Source organism: Prinia subflava (genome assembly GCF_021018805.1).
Source record: "Prinia subflava isolate CZ2003 ecotype Zambia chromosome W unlocalized genomic scaffold, Cam_Psub_1.2 scaffold_33_NEW, whole genome shotgun sequence".
In the NCBI taxonomy this organism is placed as follows: Eukaryota; Metazoa; Chordata; class Aves; order Passeriformes; family Cisticolidae; genus Prinia; species Prinia subflava.
Genome location: NW_026960610.1, coordinates 1,652,557 through 1,672,474, shown reverse-complemented (window position 1 = coordinate 1,672,474; position 19,918 = coordinate 1,652,557). Strand labels below are relative to the sequence as shown.

At 45.8% G+C, this 19,918-nt stretch overlaps 2 protein-coding genes across 5 annotated transcripts in view; one reads left to right on the top strand and one right to left on the bottom strand.

Annotated features, from left to right (window-relative positions):
* The window catches only part of LOC134565070 (E3 ubiquitin-protein ligase KCMF1-like), a 113,287-nt gene extending 103,444 nt beyond the window's left edge, over positions 1–9,843 (bottom strand). The window contains exon 1 of the mRNA XM_063424447.1: positions 9,685–9,843. Coding sequence (XP_063280517.1) covers positions 9,685–9,700 — 16 coding nt within the window. The 5' untranslated portion in view covers positions 9,701–9,843. The remainder of the gene's footprint in view (positions 1–9,684) is intronic.
* A 1,448-nt stretch (positions 9,844–11,291) lies between these two features.
* Positions 11,292–19,201, top strand: LOC134565115 (uncharacterized). Of its 4 annotated transcripts, none has more exons than XR_010083778.1 (2): positions 11,292–12,897; positions 16,175–19,201. XR_010083778.1 is itself a non-coding variant. In XM_063424519.1 (2 exons), exons 1-2 carry the CDS (start codon positions 13,008–13,010, stop codon positions 16,196–16,198), a joined length of 900 nt encoding a protein of 299 aa, XP_063280589.1. In that variant the 5' UTR covers positions 12,957–13,007; the 3' UTR covers positions 16,199–19,201. The 4 variants fall into 4 exon arrangements, 2 of the variants coding, with proteins under 2 accessions (XP_063280589.1, XP_063280588.1); XR_010083777.1 differs by having other exon boundaries at positions 11,292–12,920; XM_063424519.1 differs by lacking the exon at positions 11,292–12,897 and adding an exon at positions 12,957–13,883.
* Positions 19,202–19,918: the final 717 nt, after the last annotated feature.

Sequence of the window (19,918 nt, the reverse complement as noted above, 5' to 3'; positions counted from 1 at the left end):
CACAAAAAGCTGAGAGGGAGCATAGCCAAGACAGATAACCAGAACTGGCCAAAGGGATATTTCATAACAGAGAGCTGGAAGTGGCTAAACACTGCTTGAAGACTGGCTGGGCATTCGTCAGCAGGTGGTGAGCAATGGTATTGTGCATCACTTGTGTTTCTTGGGTTTTATTCCCCCCTCTCTCCTTTTCATTACAGTTAATTATTATATTTTATTTCAATTACTAACCTGTTCTTATCTCAACCCACAAGTTTTACCTTTTTTTACCCCCAGTTTTCCTCCCCATCCCACTGCAGGGGGAGAGTGAGCAAGCTGCTGTGTGGTACTTAGTTGCCAACTGGAGTTTCCCCTTTCTCTTAATTTAAGGCTAATCTTATAGAACATTGATGATTCTTCACAGAATCACACAATATTCTAAGTTGGAAGGGACCCACAAGGATCAAGTTCAACTCTCAAGTGAATGGCCCATAATTAAACCATGACACTAAGGCAAAGTGGCATCTAGTACCCAATTACCTCAGCCTTTTACATGTTCATTGAGAAGAAATCCAGGCCTTTTGCTGCCCATGTAACCCTTCCTGCTGTCCTCCACATCCCTCTAGTTGCAACCCCAGCTGATCTGAGGCTTTCCTAACTCCATCCCTGCATGCTCAGACAGTGTTCTGGGCTCCCCACATCTCTATAATGATTTTTGATACACTCAAGATCACCCTAGCATTACCACCGGCAACCATATGTATGAGCAAAAAGGGACAGATGAGTCTTTGCTCTTTCTGCCACTGTCCAAATCCAGGTCCCTGATAGGCAACAAGCCTCCCAAGACTGCAAATCAGGCTAGCAGATGAGTGCCTTACTCCCTCACAAGAGGTTTCCAACCACCAGCACCCTCCACTTACTCTGGTGAGGAATCTTTCATAATTCATTTTATCCACTAAAAAATAACATTTCAGTGAAACTATTATGCTTTTTTGATTAGAGTATGTGTGAAAACCCATCCTGTGAAAAAAAAAATCTGATCCACAACAAAAACATTATGCAGCTTCATTTTTAGTCTAATGCAGCTAGAAGATACATCACTGCCTACAGCTGAGAAAAAGCAAATTTCTAATTCTGTCAACACCAGACAGCAGCAGATCAACATACTGTATAGAACAAATAGAAATACAATTTCAATAGCCTACAAATCATATTAGGAAATTTCATTACAAGAAGAGAGAATTCACTTTAATTTCTAAAAAACAGAAGAATCACATAAAAAGCCAACAAACATCTATTTCTGCATCTCTAGAATCTGAAAACACATTAAGATCACTACTGAGAGCATTTTTATTTGGGGGATAATGACTCCAAAGCAGTTCCATTAAAATAGTCACTGTGATTTTATTCTCAACATAAATCCATTTCAAAAGGCTTAGTATAGGATCCCAAATTTAGTAACTATCTGAACAAAACATACACACCAAGTTTTAAAAATTAAAACATTGAACTCGAAATAAAAAAAGCCTTTTTCTTAAATTTAAGTGATTCTATGCTACAGAGATATTCCTTTATTTGCTGAACTAGCTTTCTGAAAATACAAACTTTTTTATACCATTACATTGAAATATACAACACAACACTGTAGTTAATAAATCATGGCATTAAAACACATGTATCCCACTCCATAGATTGAGATACAAGCAAAGAGAGCATCAAAATCCAGGTCTCATGATTCCTAATTGTATACTCAGACCCAAAGGTACAACTACAAAAAGGCACAAAATAGTATAATATTATTTAATATTATTTTAACAGGTTGAGGGGTCAACAACAGTAACAGAAGTTTGACAAATCTACACCAAGACAATTATGATTTCAGTGACCTATCTATTAGAAAAGCTTACAAAATTATTGATAATTAGGAAATTTCAAATATAGCTAGAAATTAGGAAACAGCTACTCTGACAGTTGTCTTTTATATGATCCAGTCACATTAAAAAGAAATCACAATTTTCTAAGTTTCCCCTTGATCTTTAAGTCAGTATATTTTAGTCTTGTTCACTTATTCATTGAAGCAATATTTTTAAAATCTAATATTTAGCTAAAGAAATTGGATAACAACTGAGATACAAGTTAGCGGTTTGGACTTAAAAATCTGCTATGTAGCAAAATAAGGCCAAGTAGTTCTGATAAATAACAGGAGAGAATATAGATTTGATTGAGGTTCACAACTGAACAATATGGTAAAAACTGCCTATAGAAGCTAGGATATGAAAATAACAGTCCAGAGATCACAGTAACGTCACAAAACAGGAAAAGCATGTGTCTCTGATCTGCATATAAAAGCTAAGAGGAAAAACAATGCTGTTAGCTCAAAAGAAAGGTCCGGTGTTCTCTTGCTGCAAGCATAGTATGTTTGTACATGGACTGACCACTACGAAGTAGAAAGGAAATCAGAGGCTCGGGAAGAAAACCTAGATAATAAATGGAGGGGACATGCTAGAAATACAGAAAAAACACATGAGATAACACTATAGAAGTATCTTGGGGAAAGAGATATGACAACTGAAACACTGAAGAGCAAACAGTTCCAACTTTAAGTTTAGAAAAGTTAGTCTATAAGCTCTTATCTTTTCTATTGAGCTTAATTCAAATGCCATTGTCCTGGTTTCAGCCAATATTTTTGCAGTAGCCAGGAGGGGGTGTGCCCAGGACTCTGAGGCTACCAAGGAGAAAGGGTTCCTTCCTTCCAGTCAAAAAAACTGTGGTGGGGGGGAAAGCTGTCAGGCATGGTTTACTATTTTGAGCTCCATGGTAACCTCTTTTTCTTTTTTTTTTTTTGCATGTGAATCACTCTCTCTTTTGTATACTTTTGTTATTAGGGTTGTTACTGTTCCTTTCTTATCTCATTGCTGTTTCCAGTAAATTGTTCTTGATTCAACCCATGATCTTTGCCTTTTGTACCTCCAATTCTCCAGTAGAGCCACCTCCAGGGGGCAGGGGGAAAAGGGAGGGGGTAGCGAGCAGCAGCGGTTTTAGTGGGAGTACTAAATTGGGGAGCACCATTCCTAAACCACGACAGCCATTCAAGACTCATTTTTGCTCAGTAGATTTATGAGCAGTCTGAAATCATCAAATGCCTGTGAAGAAATGCTCACCCTCACAAGAAATGGACCTGCAGTAGCTAGCACCTTCTTTAAAAACATGAGATGCACATACAATGTGACTCAATGTCCAAGTAGAAACCAGTAACAAGTCGTGTCCCTCAGGGATCTTTATTAGGACCAATATTGTTTAATATCTTCATTAATAACATTGATACTGGGACTGAGTACACCTTCAGTAAGTTTACAGATGACACCAAGCTGAGTGGTGCAGTTGATTTCCTAGAGGGAAGGGATACCATCCAGAGGGACCTTGAAGAGCTTGAGGAGTTGGCCTATGGAATCCTCATGAAGTCAAACAAGACCAAATGCAAGGTCCTGCACCTAGGTCAGGGCAACCCCCAGGATCAATACAGGCTGGGAAATAAATGGATTGAGAGCAGTACTGCAGAGGAGTTGAGGGTACTAGTTGATAAAAAATTGGACATGAGCTAGTAGCATGTGCTTGCAGCTCAAAAAGCCAATTGTATCCCGGGCTGCATCAAAAGAAGCCTGGCCAGTGGGTTAAAGGAAATTATTCTTTCCCTCTGCTCTTGTGAGACCCCACCTGGAGTACTGTGTCCAGCTCTGGGGTCCCCAGTAAAAGACAGACATGCATCTGTTAGATGAGGTCCAAGAGGGCCACAAAAGTGTTCAGAGGGCTGAAACACCTCTCCTCTGAAGAAAGGCTCGGAGAGTTGGGATAGACTTTATCGTGGTCTTTCAATAGTTAAAGGGGACTTATAAGAAAGACAGAGACGCTTTTACCAAGGCCTGTAGTGACAGAACAAGGAGCAACAGTTTTGAACTGAAAGCAGCTGGTGAGACACTGGAACAGGTTGCCCAGAGAAGTTGGAAGGTTGCTCCATCCTTGGAAGTGTTCAGGGTGAGACTGGATGAAGCTTCGAGCAGCCTGAACTAGCGAAAGATGTCCCTGCCCATGGCAGGGGGGTTGGACTACATGATCTTTAAGTTTAAAGACCCTTTCCAACCCAAAGTATTCTTTGATTTGATGCTGCACATAAGATGGTCTTACCCATGTGCTGTATTCTCCTGCTTCCTTTTAAGAATACATGACAGAAACATACAACTCTATCACCCTGTTTTACCACACCAAGACAGCACAGTTCACTAGCCTAAGAAACTGTGCATACACAGACACAAGCTTGATATTCCATCAATTCATTTCAGAGCAATTTTTAAGAAGGTAGCATTTGGGGAGGTGCTCTAGCCTATAGAGTAAGTCTACCTGTAACATAGAACTTGCATATACTTAGTACTACTTTAAAGAAACTTTTCAACATCTTAGCCCATACTGGCTCCTGCAGGAGATCCTAAGCATGAATTGTTTTCCTATGTACTGCCACACATGCCATAGCAGTATCCACCTTACAGCACCTTCTGCTCACCTTCTGCTTCGCAGAACACTCATTCAGAAATAGCTCGGCACCTCATACCAGCCTCCTGACAATACCAACAGATGTCCAAAACTTTTTAAATCCTGCATTAGCCTGTCAAAGAGGGGTATGGTATAGCAAAGGTCCTAGTGCAGCAGTTGTAATATTGACCACAGAATGTATTTTACAAAAATAGCTCAAACTTATTCAAGTTAGAGCTGAAGAACAGGTCTGCTTTTCTTCTGCACCATTTGCAGAGGCCTTAGAACAACCACAGGTAGAAAACAAAAGGATTCCCAACCCTACTGTTTATATGCAACTTCTCTAACCTCCTGAACTTTTATTTTTTATTGAACTACATAGATCTAATGATTCAAAGGTATTACCTCATTTGAGCCAAAAGAAACTAAAGCAGCATAGACTACTATAACTGCATGATACAGCTGAGACTCAAGTCCCTACTGTCACAAAAAAAATGCAGATTCTTGCAGTTTATAGAGGTTTAACACATAATTCTACAGTTAAAAAAATCCATTTTTTAAAAAGCATTAATTAACAAAGAGCATTCAAGGAAAGGGAATAATGTGTTTGGAGCAAGTTTAACATGAAATTCAATACAAGCATCACAAACAGAAGCCATTAGCTGCTGATCTGATAGAGTTATTCAAAAACATCAATCATAGCACGCCCCAACAAATTATTGGGTTCTGTACCCCCAACCAATTATTTCAAACTGCTGTGTTGGGTTTTTTTAATTCCTGAACAGGTTGTCATATTTTTACATATGATTCTCAATAACCCTATCAGAGATGAGCTCCTTATTCAGCTTTCTGGTCACACTGCTTAAATCATTCCTGCTTCCAGGATACAAGAAGTAATTCTCACACCATTACATTGTATAAAACCCATCCATATATGTGAAAACACCATTTAAATACAATTTCTTCAATATGATGCCATGCACTAAGCCTAATAATTAGTGTTCTCCAGATCCCATTCCTTCAGGCGGCTATCTGAAATGTCTATAGCAACACCTCCCAATACTAGTTTGACCCATGAAGGTCACAGAACTGCTTTAATAGCCTTTACTTATAAGGCACCTATGATAAACTCATCAGTTTGCAGAAGTGAAAGCCATCCAACTAGCCCTAGAGATTGCTGAAAAAGTGGCCTGCATTCTATAATGACTCCTGGATGGTGGCTAATGCCCTATGGGGGTGGCTACAGAAATGGAAGAGCAGCAATTGGCAACGCAGAGGCAAACCCGTCTGGGCTGCTGCATTGTGGCAGAACATCGTTGCATAGGTAGAAAATATGACTGAAGGTACGTCATGTAGATGCTCACATGCTCAAAAGTCATGCCACTGAAGAACATCAAAACAATGAACAGGTAGATAAGGCTGCCAAGATTGAAATAGCTCAGGTGGACTGGGAGTGGAAGGGTGAGCTATTTATAGCCCAATGGACCCATGAAACATCAGGACATCTAGGAAGGGATGCAACATACAGATGGGCTCGTGATCAAGGGGTGGACCTGACCATGGAGGCCATCACACAGGCTATTCATGAATATAAAATGTACTGCAATCAAGCAAGCCACGGAAGAAAGAACAAACCTAATCACTTGAATAAAACCCTCAAGGTACTTTGACATCTTCAAAAAGGGCTCCAACCTTGAACCAAAGACTGTAAAAGGTATGAGTCAAGCAACTGCTTGTACTCACTTCTGAACTCTCAGAAATACTTTCTTTCTATAACGTCTCATCTGGTCCTCCCCTACATACAAGTCTCCTTCCCTTTACACCCTTGACAAGGCAGAGCACAACAAAGATAATATGTGGCTATTTAATTTCACAGTGTGTGTGCTCAAAGAGGGCTGAATTCGGTTTCTCAGAGGAATCTAGTTCTTGGCACATCCCAACTCCTGAGTACTCAACTTGACAACCTTGCTGTCCTGAGCAGCTTCTTGAATGCAGTAACATTTTTATCTCTCACCAATAAACACAGTAGCAGTAAAAACAAGCATGATTATCTACACTGATACCCCACAACCTTTCCCAAGTTGATACCAGTGAAGTAAACACTAAGGTACACAAAAAGTTGGTTTTTCCAAATTGCTTATCCTCTCAAGTTAATTTCACTCACCTTGTGCCACTTATTATTGAGCATTAGCTCTTCCTAAAGTTTCTTGGAAGACCTTCTAATCACTCCAGCTCAAATAACTGTCCTATTTGCAAACATTTCTATCCCACTATTCCCCTTCCTCACATCCTCCACTCGGAATAATTTCTCCAGTTCTATACCCATTCCACTTTTGAAGGTATGCAGCAGTCAGTGGCAAAAGGTCAACAGTTAAATTTATTCTCTTTTCCTATCTCCCAACAGGACTTAATTTCTCTCCACAAAGTAAAGAAAGCACCATGAGACCCTGATTAAAAGTAAGCTTATACCTCCATCAGATACTTATTTAAGAGGCCTGAGACATTGGAATTCCAAATTCTCCAGCATTTATCTTCTCAAACACATCCTTCCCCATCACAAAACTGATTCTGGCAAAACCAAGCCATTTTGACAAAAAAAACCACAGAGCAGTGATACAATTTATTAACATGTCTGAAGCTCACTTTTCTCCTGAACCTTATCCTTGCAAGAACAACTTCCATCATCTTACAGACTGACAACTTTCACCCAACCACAGACCCTATATCAAGGCAACTTATCCTAACCTTATAACTAATATAAAATTAACAATGTGTTAAATGAGGAACAAAAGAAAAACATTAAGAAAATTCAAGACAAACCAGGTTCCTATAAAATCTATCACAAAAGTACAACTGTTGCTGCAGCTTTATCTTTTCAGCTTTGATGAGGTTTTCCTTCCTAATATAGGATATTTATGTCAACAATGTAAGATTACCATAAATGGTTTATTAGAAGATAACTATTTTCATTTTTAAAAATCTGCAACTTCAAAGGACACCAATATACCCATTTCCAATTTTTTACAAAACCATGCTTAACATTCTTTCCATATTTAAATTTCTGCTGATAAGACTAAGAAAAACATTATTCCCTACACTACAAACAAAACATACACCAGAAAAAAAAACAAAACATAACCTCTATCAGTCAGGAACACATTTTTAAAAAATCTCTTTTAATAAAACATTGCAACACATCATACAACTTTTGTGGCTTTAACCAGTATAATCTAACAAGCCTGCATCCTACTACCCTGCTTTAAATCACATACCATGGATGTCTATCACAGCAGCAGTTTACAGAGTACTTTTAACAACAAAGCCACAAAACCTTTTTATTAACCCTTATTTAACTTCTTGTTGTTCACATTTGCCTCATTATCTGCATTATCACACATTCTTTGGGAAAAAAAAAAAACAAAAACAACCAACAGCAAAAAAAAAAAAACAACCAACCCAAAACCAAAAAAAATCATCAAACAAAAACACCAACCCCATACCACCAAAAACAAGCAACAAACACACACAATACATCACATCTTAATCAGAAAAGAAACAAGAGGATTTAGTACCTTTACTAGAAAAAAGGGTTAGTAGATTTGGGCAAGTCTGGTCTTAGGCAAGCATGCACACTAACAAAATGCTCTAGCTATACACCAAATAGCCATCATACCAATCCTCCATCTAGAAGTCAGTATTACTCCCCAAAATTGAAATCTTCCAGCATATTGCTTTCAAAACATCAAGATTAAATAAAGATAACTCAATTCCTTTAAAAATATTATTCTCACAGCTCTAGGAGAATCAAAATTATGTATGGAGACAGGTGCTAAATTTAGTTCCTAACAGAGCCAAAAATTATCCTTTCAAGATATAAGGTAGAACTTCTACATAATATTTTTATTAGTACAATTACCAGTAAAAAGGGGTAGAAAACCAAGCAAATTTATTTACACATAACTCCTCTCTACATAAATTCCCTTCTTTCATTTTTCTCTCCATTCTCCTCACCTTTTTATTAATCCTTAACTATCCTCTTCATATACCCACAGCAAAAAAAAAAAAAAAAAAAAAAAAACAAAAAAAACAAAAACAAAAAAACCCACAACAAAAAGACCAAAACAAAATAAAGAAAAACTCACCAAAAAGAACAAGGACAAACACACAAAATACTTAGATGATGATCTCTACAAAAGCTGCTACTAGATTGGCATGTTTCCTCCTTTTAAATACAAAACTTGAAAAGAATATATTACTTCTCAACCTGCCAAAGTTACCAAAATACAAACTACATTTGAACAAGGCAAACTCTCTCCCAATCCCAACACCACAGCCAATTACCTGCATAAGTTCCTTCTACATCTACCGTGCAACCTCCTCCCTCATCTTCATTATACCCAAGTAGACCACACCCTAATCCACTTCTGGATGCCAAGCCACCCTTCTTGCATCACCTCCCTCCAAGCACTGCTCTCCCTGAGCCTTATGCTCCACATTCCCTTTTCCTCCTCCTCCATACCCTAAGAAACCTGAGGGTACTTCCCCTCACAGGGAGCATATAATGCCAAGCCCACCTCCCCTTCTTCTGCACTCCTCCCTTCATATCATGCCATTCAGAACTCCCAGGGCACATCACTAGGCCATTCTGATGCCCACTCCCCAGACACCTTCCTCCTTTCCCCCAAAACAGATTCCTTCAGGCCCACCTCTCAGGCTCATCTTTCAAACAGTGAAGTTAAAGTAAGAGAAGTGAAAATAAACAGCTCTTCTGTCTTCTACCCTCTATTATCTGCCTCAGACACACTCCTTGTCCAGGGCGAGACGAGGCGCGAGTCGCGGGCCAGTGAGGAGTGGCAGAGACCAGGCCCACTTCAAGCTGCAGTAGGCCCTTCAACCTCAGCAAGCACAGGCCTGACGTGCGTGCTTAGTGGCGACAGAAAAAGGACTCAGAGCCTACTCATAAAAGTACACGACCACGGCGTCCCCTCCCGCAACAGTACAAAGCAAGGCTTGGCCGCCGCCTTCCTCCTCCCACCATGGCCACTTTTCGCGACCGACTCCACAGGCCCGGTCTCAGCGACGGTGCCGCCATGTTGACCCACCTCACACAGCGGCAAGCGAGGCTGTACAGGGCTCAAGGACATCCCCCCCCTCCCCCCCCCCCCGCGGTCGTGGGTATCTCACCTTCATGTCGGGACATCCTAATGTGGAGGCTGCTGCCCAGGCCTGTCCCTAGGCTCCCGCTGAGTTGCTCAGGCGTCGCTTTTGGCCAGGTCCCTCCCGCCTTACGCACTGACCCCCAAACGCGAAGCGAACAAGCAACAAAAAAGGGAAAGAAATGGGGGGGCTGAGGGGGCGGGGTGAAGCAAAGAGGTATTTGTTTCAACGGCCTCAGCCAGCCGGCCGGCCGGCCTGTCTGTGTTTCTCCACCTCCCTCTCTTTCCTCCCTCCCTCCCTCCCTCGGAGGGGGGGGGGGGGCGGATCCACCAGCAGTGACTTCCAGGCGCCACGATACAGTGAATCGTAGGCCCCTCTTCCTCTTCCGCCGCTTTAATCCACACCCCACACCCCGCTTCCTGAGTTCCCACCTCTATTCCCTCTTCTGTTGTTACTGTAAAAACACTGCTCGCATCCCTCAGCTCTTTCCCGCCCTAAGATCAAGGTCTCCCAGTTTCTTTCCTTCTCTACCTGTTTGTTTGGGTTTTTTAATTCTTTCTCACTTTTTTTCTTCATTCCTTCTCTGTCCGATAGCCACTGCTACTGCAAACGGGAAGGAAGAGTAAGTACGCAGCCAATAGAAAGAAGGATCGGCACCACCCAGCATAGAGAAAGCCGCGGAATTGAACGTAGTTTACGTGTAACTGGATGGGTTTCTCCCCTTCTTCCTCTAAATTAGGAGAGACTGCTTTCTCCTGGCATTCACCAGAGACACGGCTTCCTTCACCATTTTGGCCTTTGACAATTGCCCATGTGCCGCGGGAGGCAGAGAGAAGAGCCCCCCTGCTTGTCCCTGTTGTAGAACACACCGCTCTAGTGGTGGGGCTGCGCCTCTGCGGGTGCACGGAGGTCTCCCTCGTCCCCTAGGAAAGAGGCCAGAGAGCGAGGAATGGCAGCAACCCGACAGCAGCCTTGAGGAATGGGATTGGCTCAGCGAACTGGTTCATGGTACTTCCCATTCCCTCTCCTTTCTAGTGTGGCTTGCAAAGACCTCTCTGTCATTTGGGGAGGTGTAGCGAGCAGTGACACGTGCTCTGATGCTTCCTGCCCCATCCTGGCTGCCTGACTCCTGAAACACAAAGAGTGCTTTGGTAGTGATTTATTAAAATATGAATATTGATCTAATAACAATATCCAACTGTGACGGACAAAAGACTCTCTAACAGTTAAAGTTAGAAAGTGTATGTTTATTACAACGCCGGGCAGCGCGTGGGATAGCTCCCTAGTGCGCACTGCAAAGATCACAGGTAATTACAAAGCCTTTTATTTACAAAAATGTTGAATACACAAAATACAAATGCATATTCATACCCCTGTCACTTCCTCTTCTCCGCTTCGTATGCTAATTGACAAAAAGGCTACTAAGCATGCGTAGTTTGTTCCCTGAAATGGGTCGGTGGTCCTTTTGTGAGGAGTGGTCACCAAAAGGAGGAAGTAAAACGAGTCTTCCTCGTTCTAAACTTTCAACCTTTTCAATGCAGATGTGATTGATGGATGGTAGAATTCTCTGTTTCCTGTTTTCCAGGACTATTTCAGTGGGTTTCTGGAAACAGGAGGTCTGGTGTTGTATTGATTAGTTTCTCTGTTTGACAAGCAATGAGTTATTAGATCTGGGGTAGCTTATCTTAAATCCGGTTTCTTTTAACCATCCTCTAACTTTTAACTGATTTCAGCAAAGCTTATCTATTCATTTCAGCTAAATCAGCGACATCTATTGTTAACTATAACCTTAGCTTTTCTCAAAGCTTCAAAATTAGTGTCTCAGTAGCTTCTCAATCAGATGAGAAAGGTAAATGCCGGCCTGCCTGCAACAGCTACCATATTGCACGTGTGGGTTTTACCTAGTCTTGGTAATTTTCAGCATTTCTGCTTAGGCTGCAAAGTGCTGAGAGATGAAGAGTGGGCAACCTTGTGGCCCCAGTAACATACTGATTTGTCATAGCCGAACTAAGCCATTTCAGTGGGATATTCCCATACTTATCTGTGCATTTTTTCCCATTCTGCCTCAGTAGTGTTAGGCTACAAAGGATAGGAATGTGTGTTTCAGAATGGGGAGGGGGAGCTCCAAACCTTGCACAGCTCCTGACTGCTGCAGGAGCTTTCCCATAAGAAGTTTAAGGTAACAGCAGCATGCCTGATTACTGTGACAGTGAAGTGAGAGCCTCATAGTTGGGAAGAGAGGAGGCAGAACCTTATAAAGAATGATGAAAAAGAAAAAGATTGTGACTTGCAGAATTCTTTTTGCTTTCCCCACAACTTTTTGTCTTTTGCAAAAGACATTACTCTAGAAAAGAAATTGTAAAGGTAAAATGGGATAAGTGGTTGGAAAACTGTCTGGCTGCAAAGGACCTAGGAGTACTGGTTGACAGCCAGCTGAACATGAGCCAGGGTGTGTTCAGGTGGCCAAGAAGGCCAATGGCATCCTGGCTTGTATCAGAAATAGTGTGGCCAGCAGGACCAGGGAAGTGATTGTCCATTTGTACTCCACACTGGTGAGGCCACACCTCAAGTATTGTGTTCAGTATTGGGCCCCTCACTACATGAAAGACATTGAGGTGTTGGAGTGTGTCTAGAGAAGGGCAATGAAGCTGGTGAAGGGTCTGAGAGGAAATGGCCTCAAGTTGCACCAGGGGAGGTTTAGATTAGATATTAAGAAAAAAAATCACAGGAAGGTTTGTAAAGCATTGGAACAGGCTGCCCAGGGAAGTGGTGGAGTCACCATCCCTGGAACTGTTAAAAAAACATGTGGATATGGCATTTGAGGACATGGGTTTAGTGGTGAACATGGTGGTGGTGCTGGGTTGACAGTTGGACCTGATTATCTTAAAGGTCTTTTCCAACCTTTGTCACCCTGGTTTTGAAGACTTTTCTAAGCCTTCTGTAATGTTCTTCATATTGGAGTCAGAAATTTCACCTTATCACACTTTCTACTATAAACACTGGCCATGTTTTGCTGACTCTTTCATTGTTTACATATTTCTAGGTGGGAGGAGAAAGTTGATTGACAGTTGGCTTGACCAATATGGATTGAGAGGTGGAATTCCATCCTCCAATCCACAGGCACCATAGGAAATGTATAAAACTGAGTTTTGTAAATAAACTCGCCCTTTTTCCTGCTTCGCTCACCAGCGTGTGCTCGTGTGGTTCTTTCCGTGACCACTGTGACATCTGGTGACCCCGGTGTGTGTGGTAGGACTGTCTGGGTGAGCTCTGTAGTGCCTTTCACTCCTCCCCTAGGCTCTGTGGCTCTGTCGTTTGGCGGGTTTACCCCCTTTTTTTTCTGCTGCACAATGCCTTTCGGTACGGTCTTGAAAGAGGACTTCATAGCTTTGGATGCCTGGAAATCTGTTATGGAACGAAAGCACGTTCCTGTCTCCTGGGCAGAACTTCAGGGTTTGTTTGAATGGGCCCGGGGGCGTGGCTTCTTTAGCGATCCGGCGGACGCATTTTCTGGGGAGGTGTGGGGCAGTTTGGGGGAGTGCCTCATGGACTTTCTCTCCTCTCCCCTCATGCTGGAGGCGGCCAGGTTGTTAGTTGTGTGGCGAAAGATTGATCTCTTTTTCCGGGAAATGGATCCCGCTAGCTCGGAGATCTCGGCAGATTCTCGGAGCGACCCCCCCTCCCCGGTGGTAGGTGGGGGGCCGCAAAGGGACGCGGCCGCGGTGTCGGACGTGGGATTCCCGTCCGGGCTCGATCCCCTGTCTCCGAGGTCGGAGGATTCTTTTCCTCCCCCTCCGGCTGATGCGCTGGAAGATTTGTTCCTCTCCGATTCGGATTTCGAATTTTTGGGGAACAAGGGAAGCCTGAACCCGCCCCGGCCGTTCGAACAGCGAGAGGGCGGGGCCCCGCAGTCGTCACGGCCGGCCCCGCCCACTCATGCGCCACGGCGCCGTAGAGTGGGGATGGGAGAGCCTTCCATTCAAGCCTTCCCAGCACTGACGGGCGGGGAGGAACCCGCGGCGCGGGTCCCGCCCCTTGTAGAGCATGATTCCATTACCATGCTCTGCCCAAACTGCGGAACTTCCACGAGGTATCCTCTGGATACGTCAAGGGTGGAGCCGGCCCCCGCGCCGCCCCACTTGGGCGCCGAGGGTGGCTCCTTGGGCGCCTCTGCGCCTGCGCCGCCTCTGCAGAGCGTGCAGGGGGCGGGCGCCGCTGGAGGCGAGGTCTGTATCGGCTTTTCGCCGGCCCCCGTCCTGTTGGGTGGGCAGTCCGTGCATTCCCTTTCGGGGGTGCTGCCGCTTGCTATTGGCCGGCGGAGCCTCGGTGAAACCTTACTCGGCGGGATCCCGGACCGAGCGGCGGCTGGCTCGGGCAAGGGCGGAGCGGCGCCGATCCCCGCTCCCTTCCTGGGTTCCCCCCCCACTGCACCGGCCGCGCCTGCGGTGCTGAGCACGGCGCGCGGCGAGGGTGCAGTCCCGCGAACCGCGCCTGCGCCGTTGATCGCGGCGCGAGACGGGGACGCAGCCCCGCGGGCAGCGCCGGTGCCCGCCCCCCGTTCTCCCCCGCGCTGAGTGCGCAGGCGCCCTTGACCACGGCGCACAGTGGAGCGAAAGCTCCGCCAGCCGCACCCGTCCCAGCACATTGTAATCTGCCTGCACGGGACTCGGGGGTTCTGTTGGAACCTACGCCTACTGAAGAGCCCTATACCCGTGCTGCGGCGGGCACAGGCACCGCCGGGGCTGCGGAAGCGCCAGCGGGCCCGCCCCCGCAGCCTCCCACCGGCGCTGCGCCTGCGATGGGAGCAGGCGCTACAGTTTTTAATTTCAGCGCGGGTGGGAATGCAGCTTTGGTCCGGCCGGCCCTTCCCAGGGCCAAGAGACCCCGCGCTCTGGGATCCTCCACCTGGACACTCCCTCCTTGTAATGTCACAGTGCGGCCGAAGGACCACGAGCGATTTTGGGAGGAGGTTAGAGTCAAGATGGAGGAAGTGGAGGAATGCATGTGTACACATCGTCCTCCGGAGTCTGAAAAGAGGCTCTTTAGCTCTACTGATGTTGTTTCTGACGCTGCTGGACCTCCGGGGTCTGGCATTCAGCTGGCCCCCAGCCAAGTGTCTGCCTCTGTCCCTGTGGAGCCCACGGGACGGGATGTGGCAGGTTCTGCCACCCTACCAAGAGGTCTCCAGGCTTTCCCTGTCATAACAGGTGTTACCCATAACACCTACCAGCCTTTGCATTGGAAAGCCTTGATGGAGCTTCGTGATAAGGTGGGGAAATATGGCCTGGGGTCTGGTGAAGTAATGCAGATGCTCAGGTTTTTCAACGGTCATCTTTTAACGCCTTACGACATCCGGAGTCTAGCTCGGGCTCTGTTTCCACCTGTCGAATATGAAATTTTCGAATCAAAATGGAGTCAGCTAGCAAACAGCACAGTGCAGCAAAATGCCACATTAGGCCCAACTGATGCCAGGCGCACGGTTAATACCGATAAGCTGCTGGGCACTGGAAATTATGCCGATGCCAATGGACAAGTTGGGTTTGCGCCCTTGGTGCTTGAGCAGTGCCAGCAGGTAGGCATGGCAGCTCTGGTCCAGACCATAGCAATGGCTGCTCCAGAGGAATCGTTTGCCACAATTGTTCAAGGAGCTGATGAGCCATTCCTGCATTTTGCAGGAAGGCTGACTGCTGTGGTAGAAAAGCAGGTCGGTGATCCCGAGCATAGGAAGGTATTACTTAAGCACCTGGCCTGAGGCAACTGCAATACTGATTGCAGGAGGATCATCGACGCACTTCCTGGTGATCCGTCCATCGCTCAGATGGCAGAAGCCTGTGCAAAGATAAGCACACATAGCCGCAAGTTGGCTGCCTTGGCTGATGCTGTGCAGTCGCCTGTGGCTATGGCTGTACAACCAGCAGTGGCCACTGTGATGCAGCCTGCTTGGATAGTCCCTCAGGGCAGGCTGCAACAGCAGGGCAGTCCCAAAACCAGGAAAAAACAGGGGAAGAAAGTGCAAAAAACCACGGCCCCCTTGTTTCTGTGCGCTCGATGTGGAAAACCAAATCACTATGCAAATAATTGCAAGGCAACGGTGCATGCCAATGGCCATCCCCTTCTGGTGTCGGGAAACACGAAACGCAGCGTGAAGCAGAGACGCGCTCAGACACAAGTGTCTCTGCCCCCGCCTGAACCGATGGAGGTCTGCTTAGCAGGCTTGCAGCCAGCACCCGCGGTTCAGCGGGTGTTGACGTCTGCACAGCAGAATCTGTCCTCATAAATTCGGACAAGATACACAGGGTCCCCTTGGATGCCTTTGGTCCTTTGGGTGATGGCATGAGTGCTTGCCTCATGGGGAGGTCTAGTGCCATCATTCAGGGTATTATTGTGCACACGGGACTCATCGATGCTGATTTTTCAGGGCAGATTCATGCTATGGTCTCCACACCCACCCCCCTTTGACTATTCCAAAAGGCACCCGTATTGCTCAACTTGTTCCTTTAAAGTCTTCTGTTTCCAGGATGGAGGACCGGTCATGCGGTGACGGCAGCTTTGGCTCTACTGGGTCGCCTCAAGTCCACTGGACTGTTCTCCTGACCAAAGACCGTCCTGAGATTGTGTGTACTGTGTCCATGGCTGATGCAACGCCGTCGGAGATTCAACTTCGCAGCCTCCCAGATACCGCGGCTGATGTTACCATTCTCTCCCTGGCGGCTTGGCCCCCGCAGTGGCCTTTGAGCCTGGTACAGACACCTGTCGAGGGCTTAGGAGGAACGAAGCAATCTTATCTGAGCCAGAATCCTGTGATCATCACCAACCTGGAGGGACAGATGGCCATGATTTGGCCTTATGTTACGGAGACTGCTAAGAACCTCTGGGGGAGGGATGTTTTGGCCGCGTGGGGGGTGCGAATCACCACGGATTTTTAATGGGGGCCACTGTGACGAAGGGCGCAGAGTGTCCCACGCCTCCTTTACGGTGGCTGGTGGACAAACCCATCTGGGAGAATCAGTGGCCCCTCTCTCATGACAAGCTAGTCGCCCTTTGCAAACTTGTACAGGAGCAGTTGGACCAGGGTCATCTGGAACCATCTACCAGTCACTGGAATACTCCTGTGTTTTGTATCAAAAAGAAATCTGGGAAATGGAGGTTGCTACAAGACCTCCGAATAACCAGTGCCGTGATGGAAGGCATGGGGACATTACAGGCGGGCATGCCATCGCCTACCATGCTTCCTGTGGTCTGGCCGGTCCTCATCGTGGATCTGAAGGATTGTTTTTTTACAATCCCTCTGCATCCCGGTGACAGACCAAAATTTGCCTTCACGGTACCAACAATAAACAATGCCAAACCAGCACAGAGATATCAATGGAAATTTTTGCCTCAAGGAATGCGAAATTCCCCGGTATTATGCCAATGGTATGTGGCCCGTGTCTTATCTGGAGTCCGCAAGCAGTTTCCTGACGCTCACGTCTCTCATTATATGGACGACATTTTGGTGGCTGTGCCCACCAAGGATGAGCTGCTGAGGATACAGCCTCAGTTGTTGAATGCTCTGCATTCACATGGACTGCAGGTGGCTCCAGAAAAGGTACAACAGCAACCTCCCTGGAAATATTTAGGTGTCAAAATTCTGGAACGGACTATCCGTCACCAGGAGATGTAATTTGTGCAACCTGTGAAGACACTGAATGATGCTCAGAAGCTGGTAGGTGTCATCACTTGGTTACGTCCTTACTTAGGACTAACCACCGCACAACTGTCTCCCTTGTTTGAATTATTGAAAGGGGACACTGATTTAAAGTCACCTCGTCAATTGACCCCTGAGTATCACCGTGGAGGCCCAACCAGGAACACAGACTGGGGACACAGATCTGGGTGTAACAACAGCAGCAGGGCAGAAGACCCTGCCCTTAGTTTATTTTTCCATTATATATCTGTGTCAAGGTGACCATGGATTGGAGAAGGGTATCGCCACCTCTCCTGTCACATTGGTCCAGGAGGCTGTCATTCAACCTCCCCTTGTCTTGGAGAAAGTATTCATAACATTGCCAATATTTACAAAACATGGTCCTGTGTTTACAATTCACCAGCGTGAGAAACTGCATGTTTCTCCTTTAATATGAACGCTCAGCAAACCAGGAAAATTCATGGCAACATCTCACCCTTTTAAGTATATTAAAAAGAAAACAAAAAAAGAAAAATGAACAATTCTATGACAGGAAAAAAGAAAGAAAAAAAAACCTGTCTAAAGTTCACCGACCTTCATTTAGGTGACGGTGTGAGGGCTACATGTTGGTCTGATTCTGCCTTTGCTACCCAGGGTTTCACCCTGAACCCCTTGCAATAACCTGCTCAAAATATCTCGAGCATAGTCTAACATAATTCAACCAACACCCTCATATTTTTAAATTTTTATAAGATACAAGGGAATATACGGTGCAAAAGGCAGGAGCATTCCAAGAAAGATTTAACCACTCAATTGAAAATTCTGAACCCCAAAAGTTCTGTCCCAAAACCACAACCCCCAAACAACGTGCCCTTTCCCCACAGAGGTCACAATGGCTACCATACATAAAACTGAGCCATAGCAAACAATTCCTCTGAGTCCATGATTAACATTCCGCTGGCTCTCAGCATCACACTGCTTCAGTCTGTCCTTGTCCAGCAGCTCCACAGGATCCAAAGTCTCTATGGAGGCCATATAGGAAAAGAGAGGATGCCAGTCCGTGTCCATGTCAATCAGATCTCGAAGAGGCTTCTGTGATGGGTGGCACTAGGGTGGCACAGGGTGCACAAGGTTTCAGGATCAGTCCAATGCACCTGAGGCAGCTCAGCAGACTTTCAGCGGCCACCTCCGTGGCAAAGATCCCAGAACCTGAGGATAGAGAACTTAGAAAACACAAATTGAGCAATTGACTTTTTCTCAAAGAATGCATGCAACATAGGATGTGGACGTAGAAACCCACTGCAAGGTCCAAGGAAAACTGACCATAGCTATGTGGCAACATCAACACTTCCTACACTTGAGATGATGGCTGTACACCAGCCAGAGAATTTTGCTCTTGTTCTAGAGCTTGGGAAACTGTTTCGTCCCCCTGACGTCTTCGTCTTTTTCTTCGCCTCCGAGTTTTCGGGCTTGGCGTGGGCTCGGCATGACCCACTGCCTCGCATGTTTCTGCAGTATGGTCTGGACCCACACCTTGTGCGCAGAAAAACAAGGGAGTCACTTTCTGTGCCTCCTTTTCCTGTTCTCCACTAGGCTGAATATCTGCCTGTGTCTCATGTCCATCATTCTGCCTCTTTTCTGCCGGCTGTGAAGCAGCTGTTGGGGTAATCACCATACAATCACAGGTGTTTAGAACTGCACAGGTCTGGACCATCTCCAGGACAGTAGAAGTCTCTGGAATGGTTTCCAGGAGCCTCTGGCAAGCAGAATTAGCATGACTTCTTGCTAATTGCTCCAATAATATCAATCTTAAGGTACTATCTTTGACTCTCATCTCTAAAATTTTCACCAGATGCACTATAAATTTAGGAAAAGCTTCCTCTGGCTTCTGTGCTATGTCTAAGAAGTCTTGCTTTGGGGAGAAGGATAACTTGGTTTTTATCAATGCAGATATCCCTATGTATCTGCACGAATCTAAGACAGTGCGAGAAAGGCCAGCTTGCACATCAGGGCAAGCATATTGACTCCTCCCCATAAGTAGGTCAACTCCGACCCCAAACAAGGGATCATCTCGAGGCAGGTGGCTATTTTCGACAGCCATTTGTCCAGCTAGGAATTTCCAATTTCTTTCAAAGGTAAAAACCTGTTGAGGTTCAAGCATCATTGTTGCAAAACCTCTTATTACATAAGGCAAGATCAGATTCTCAAATTCTGCACTGATCCATTGAATTGCCTCAGTGAAGCTTGTATTATTTTCTGCCACGTCCCTTGATAAGGGAAACGGGACTGCCCATGATGGGTCATCATGGCTATGATGCTGTGGACCCACGTCCACAGCTCCCTGAACTGGCTTGGGCAAAGCTGCATCTTCAGGCAGCAGCTCTCTTAGGTCAGCAGCCTGGTTCACCTGGGATGCCGGAGTAAAAGCCTCATCCGATTTCACGACAGGGAAAGCGTGCACATCAGACAACGCTTTTTCCCCGTTATCATCTCCCACAGCCGACCCGGCCCCGTAGGGGGGGTGGGCGGGGGACAGTGACTCGCTCAGACTCCTCTCTGAGCGGGGGGGGCGATTGTCGCGCTGGGCAGGGGGGC

Bases quoted from the DNA above. Each gene is read 5' to 3' on its own strand.
- LOC134565115 (XM_063424518.1), top strand. From the start codon at position 13,203: ATGGACTTTCTCTCCTCTCCCCTCATGCTGGAGGCGGCCAGGTTGTTA. The intron at 13,884-16,160 runs GTCTGTATCGGC...GTTCCTTTAAAG, and splicing joins CGGGCGCCGCTGGAGGCGAG to TCTTCTGTTTCCAGGATGGA.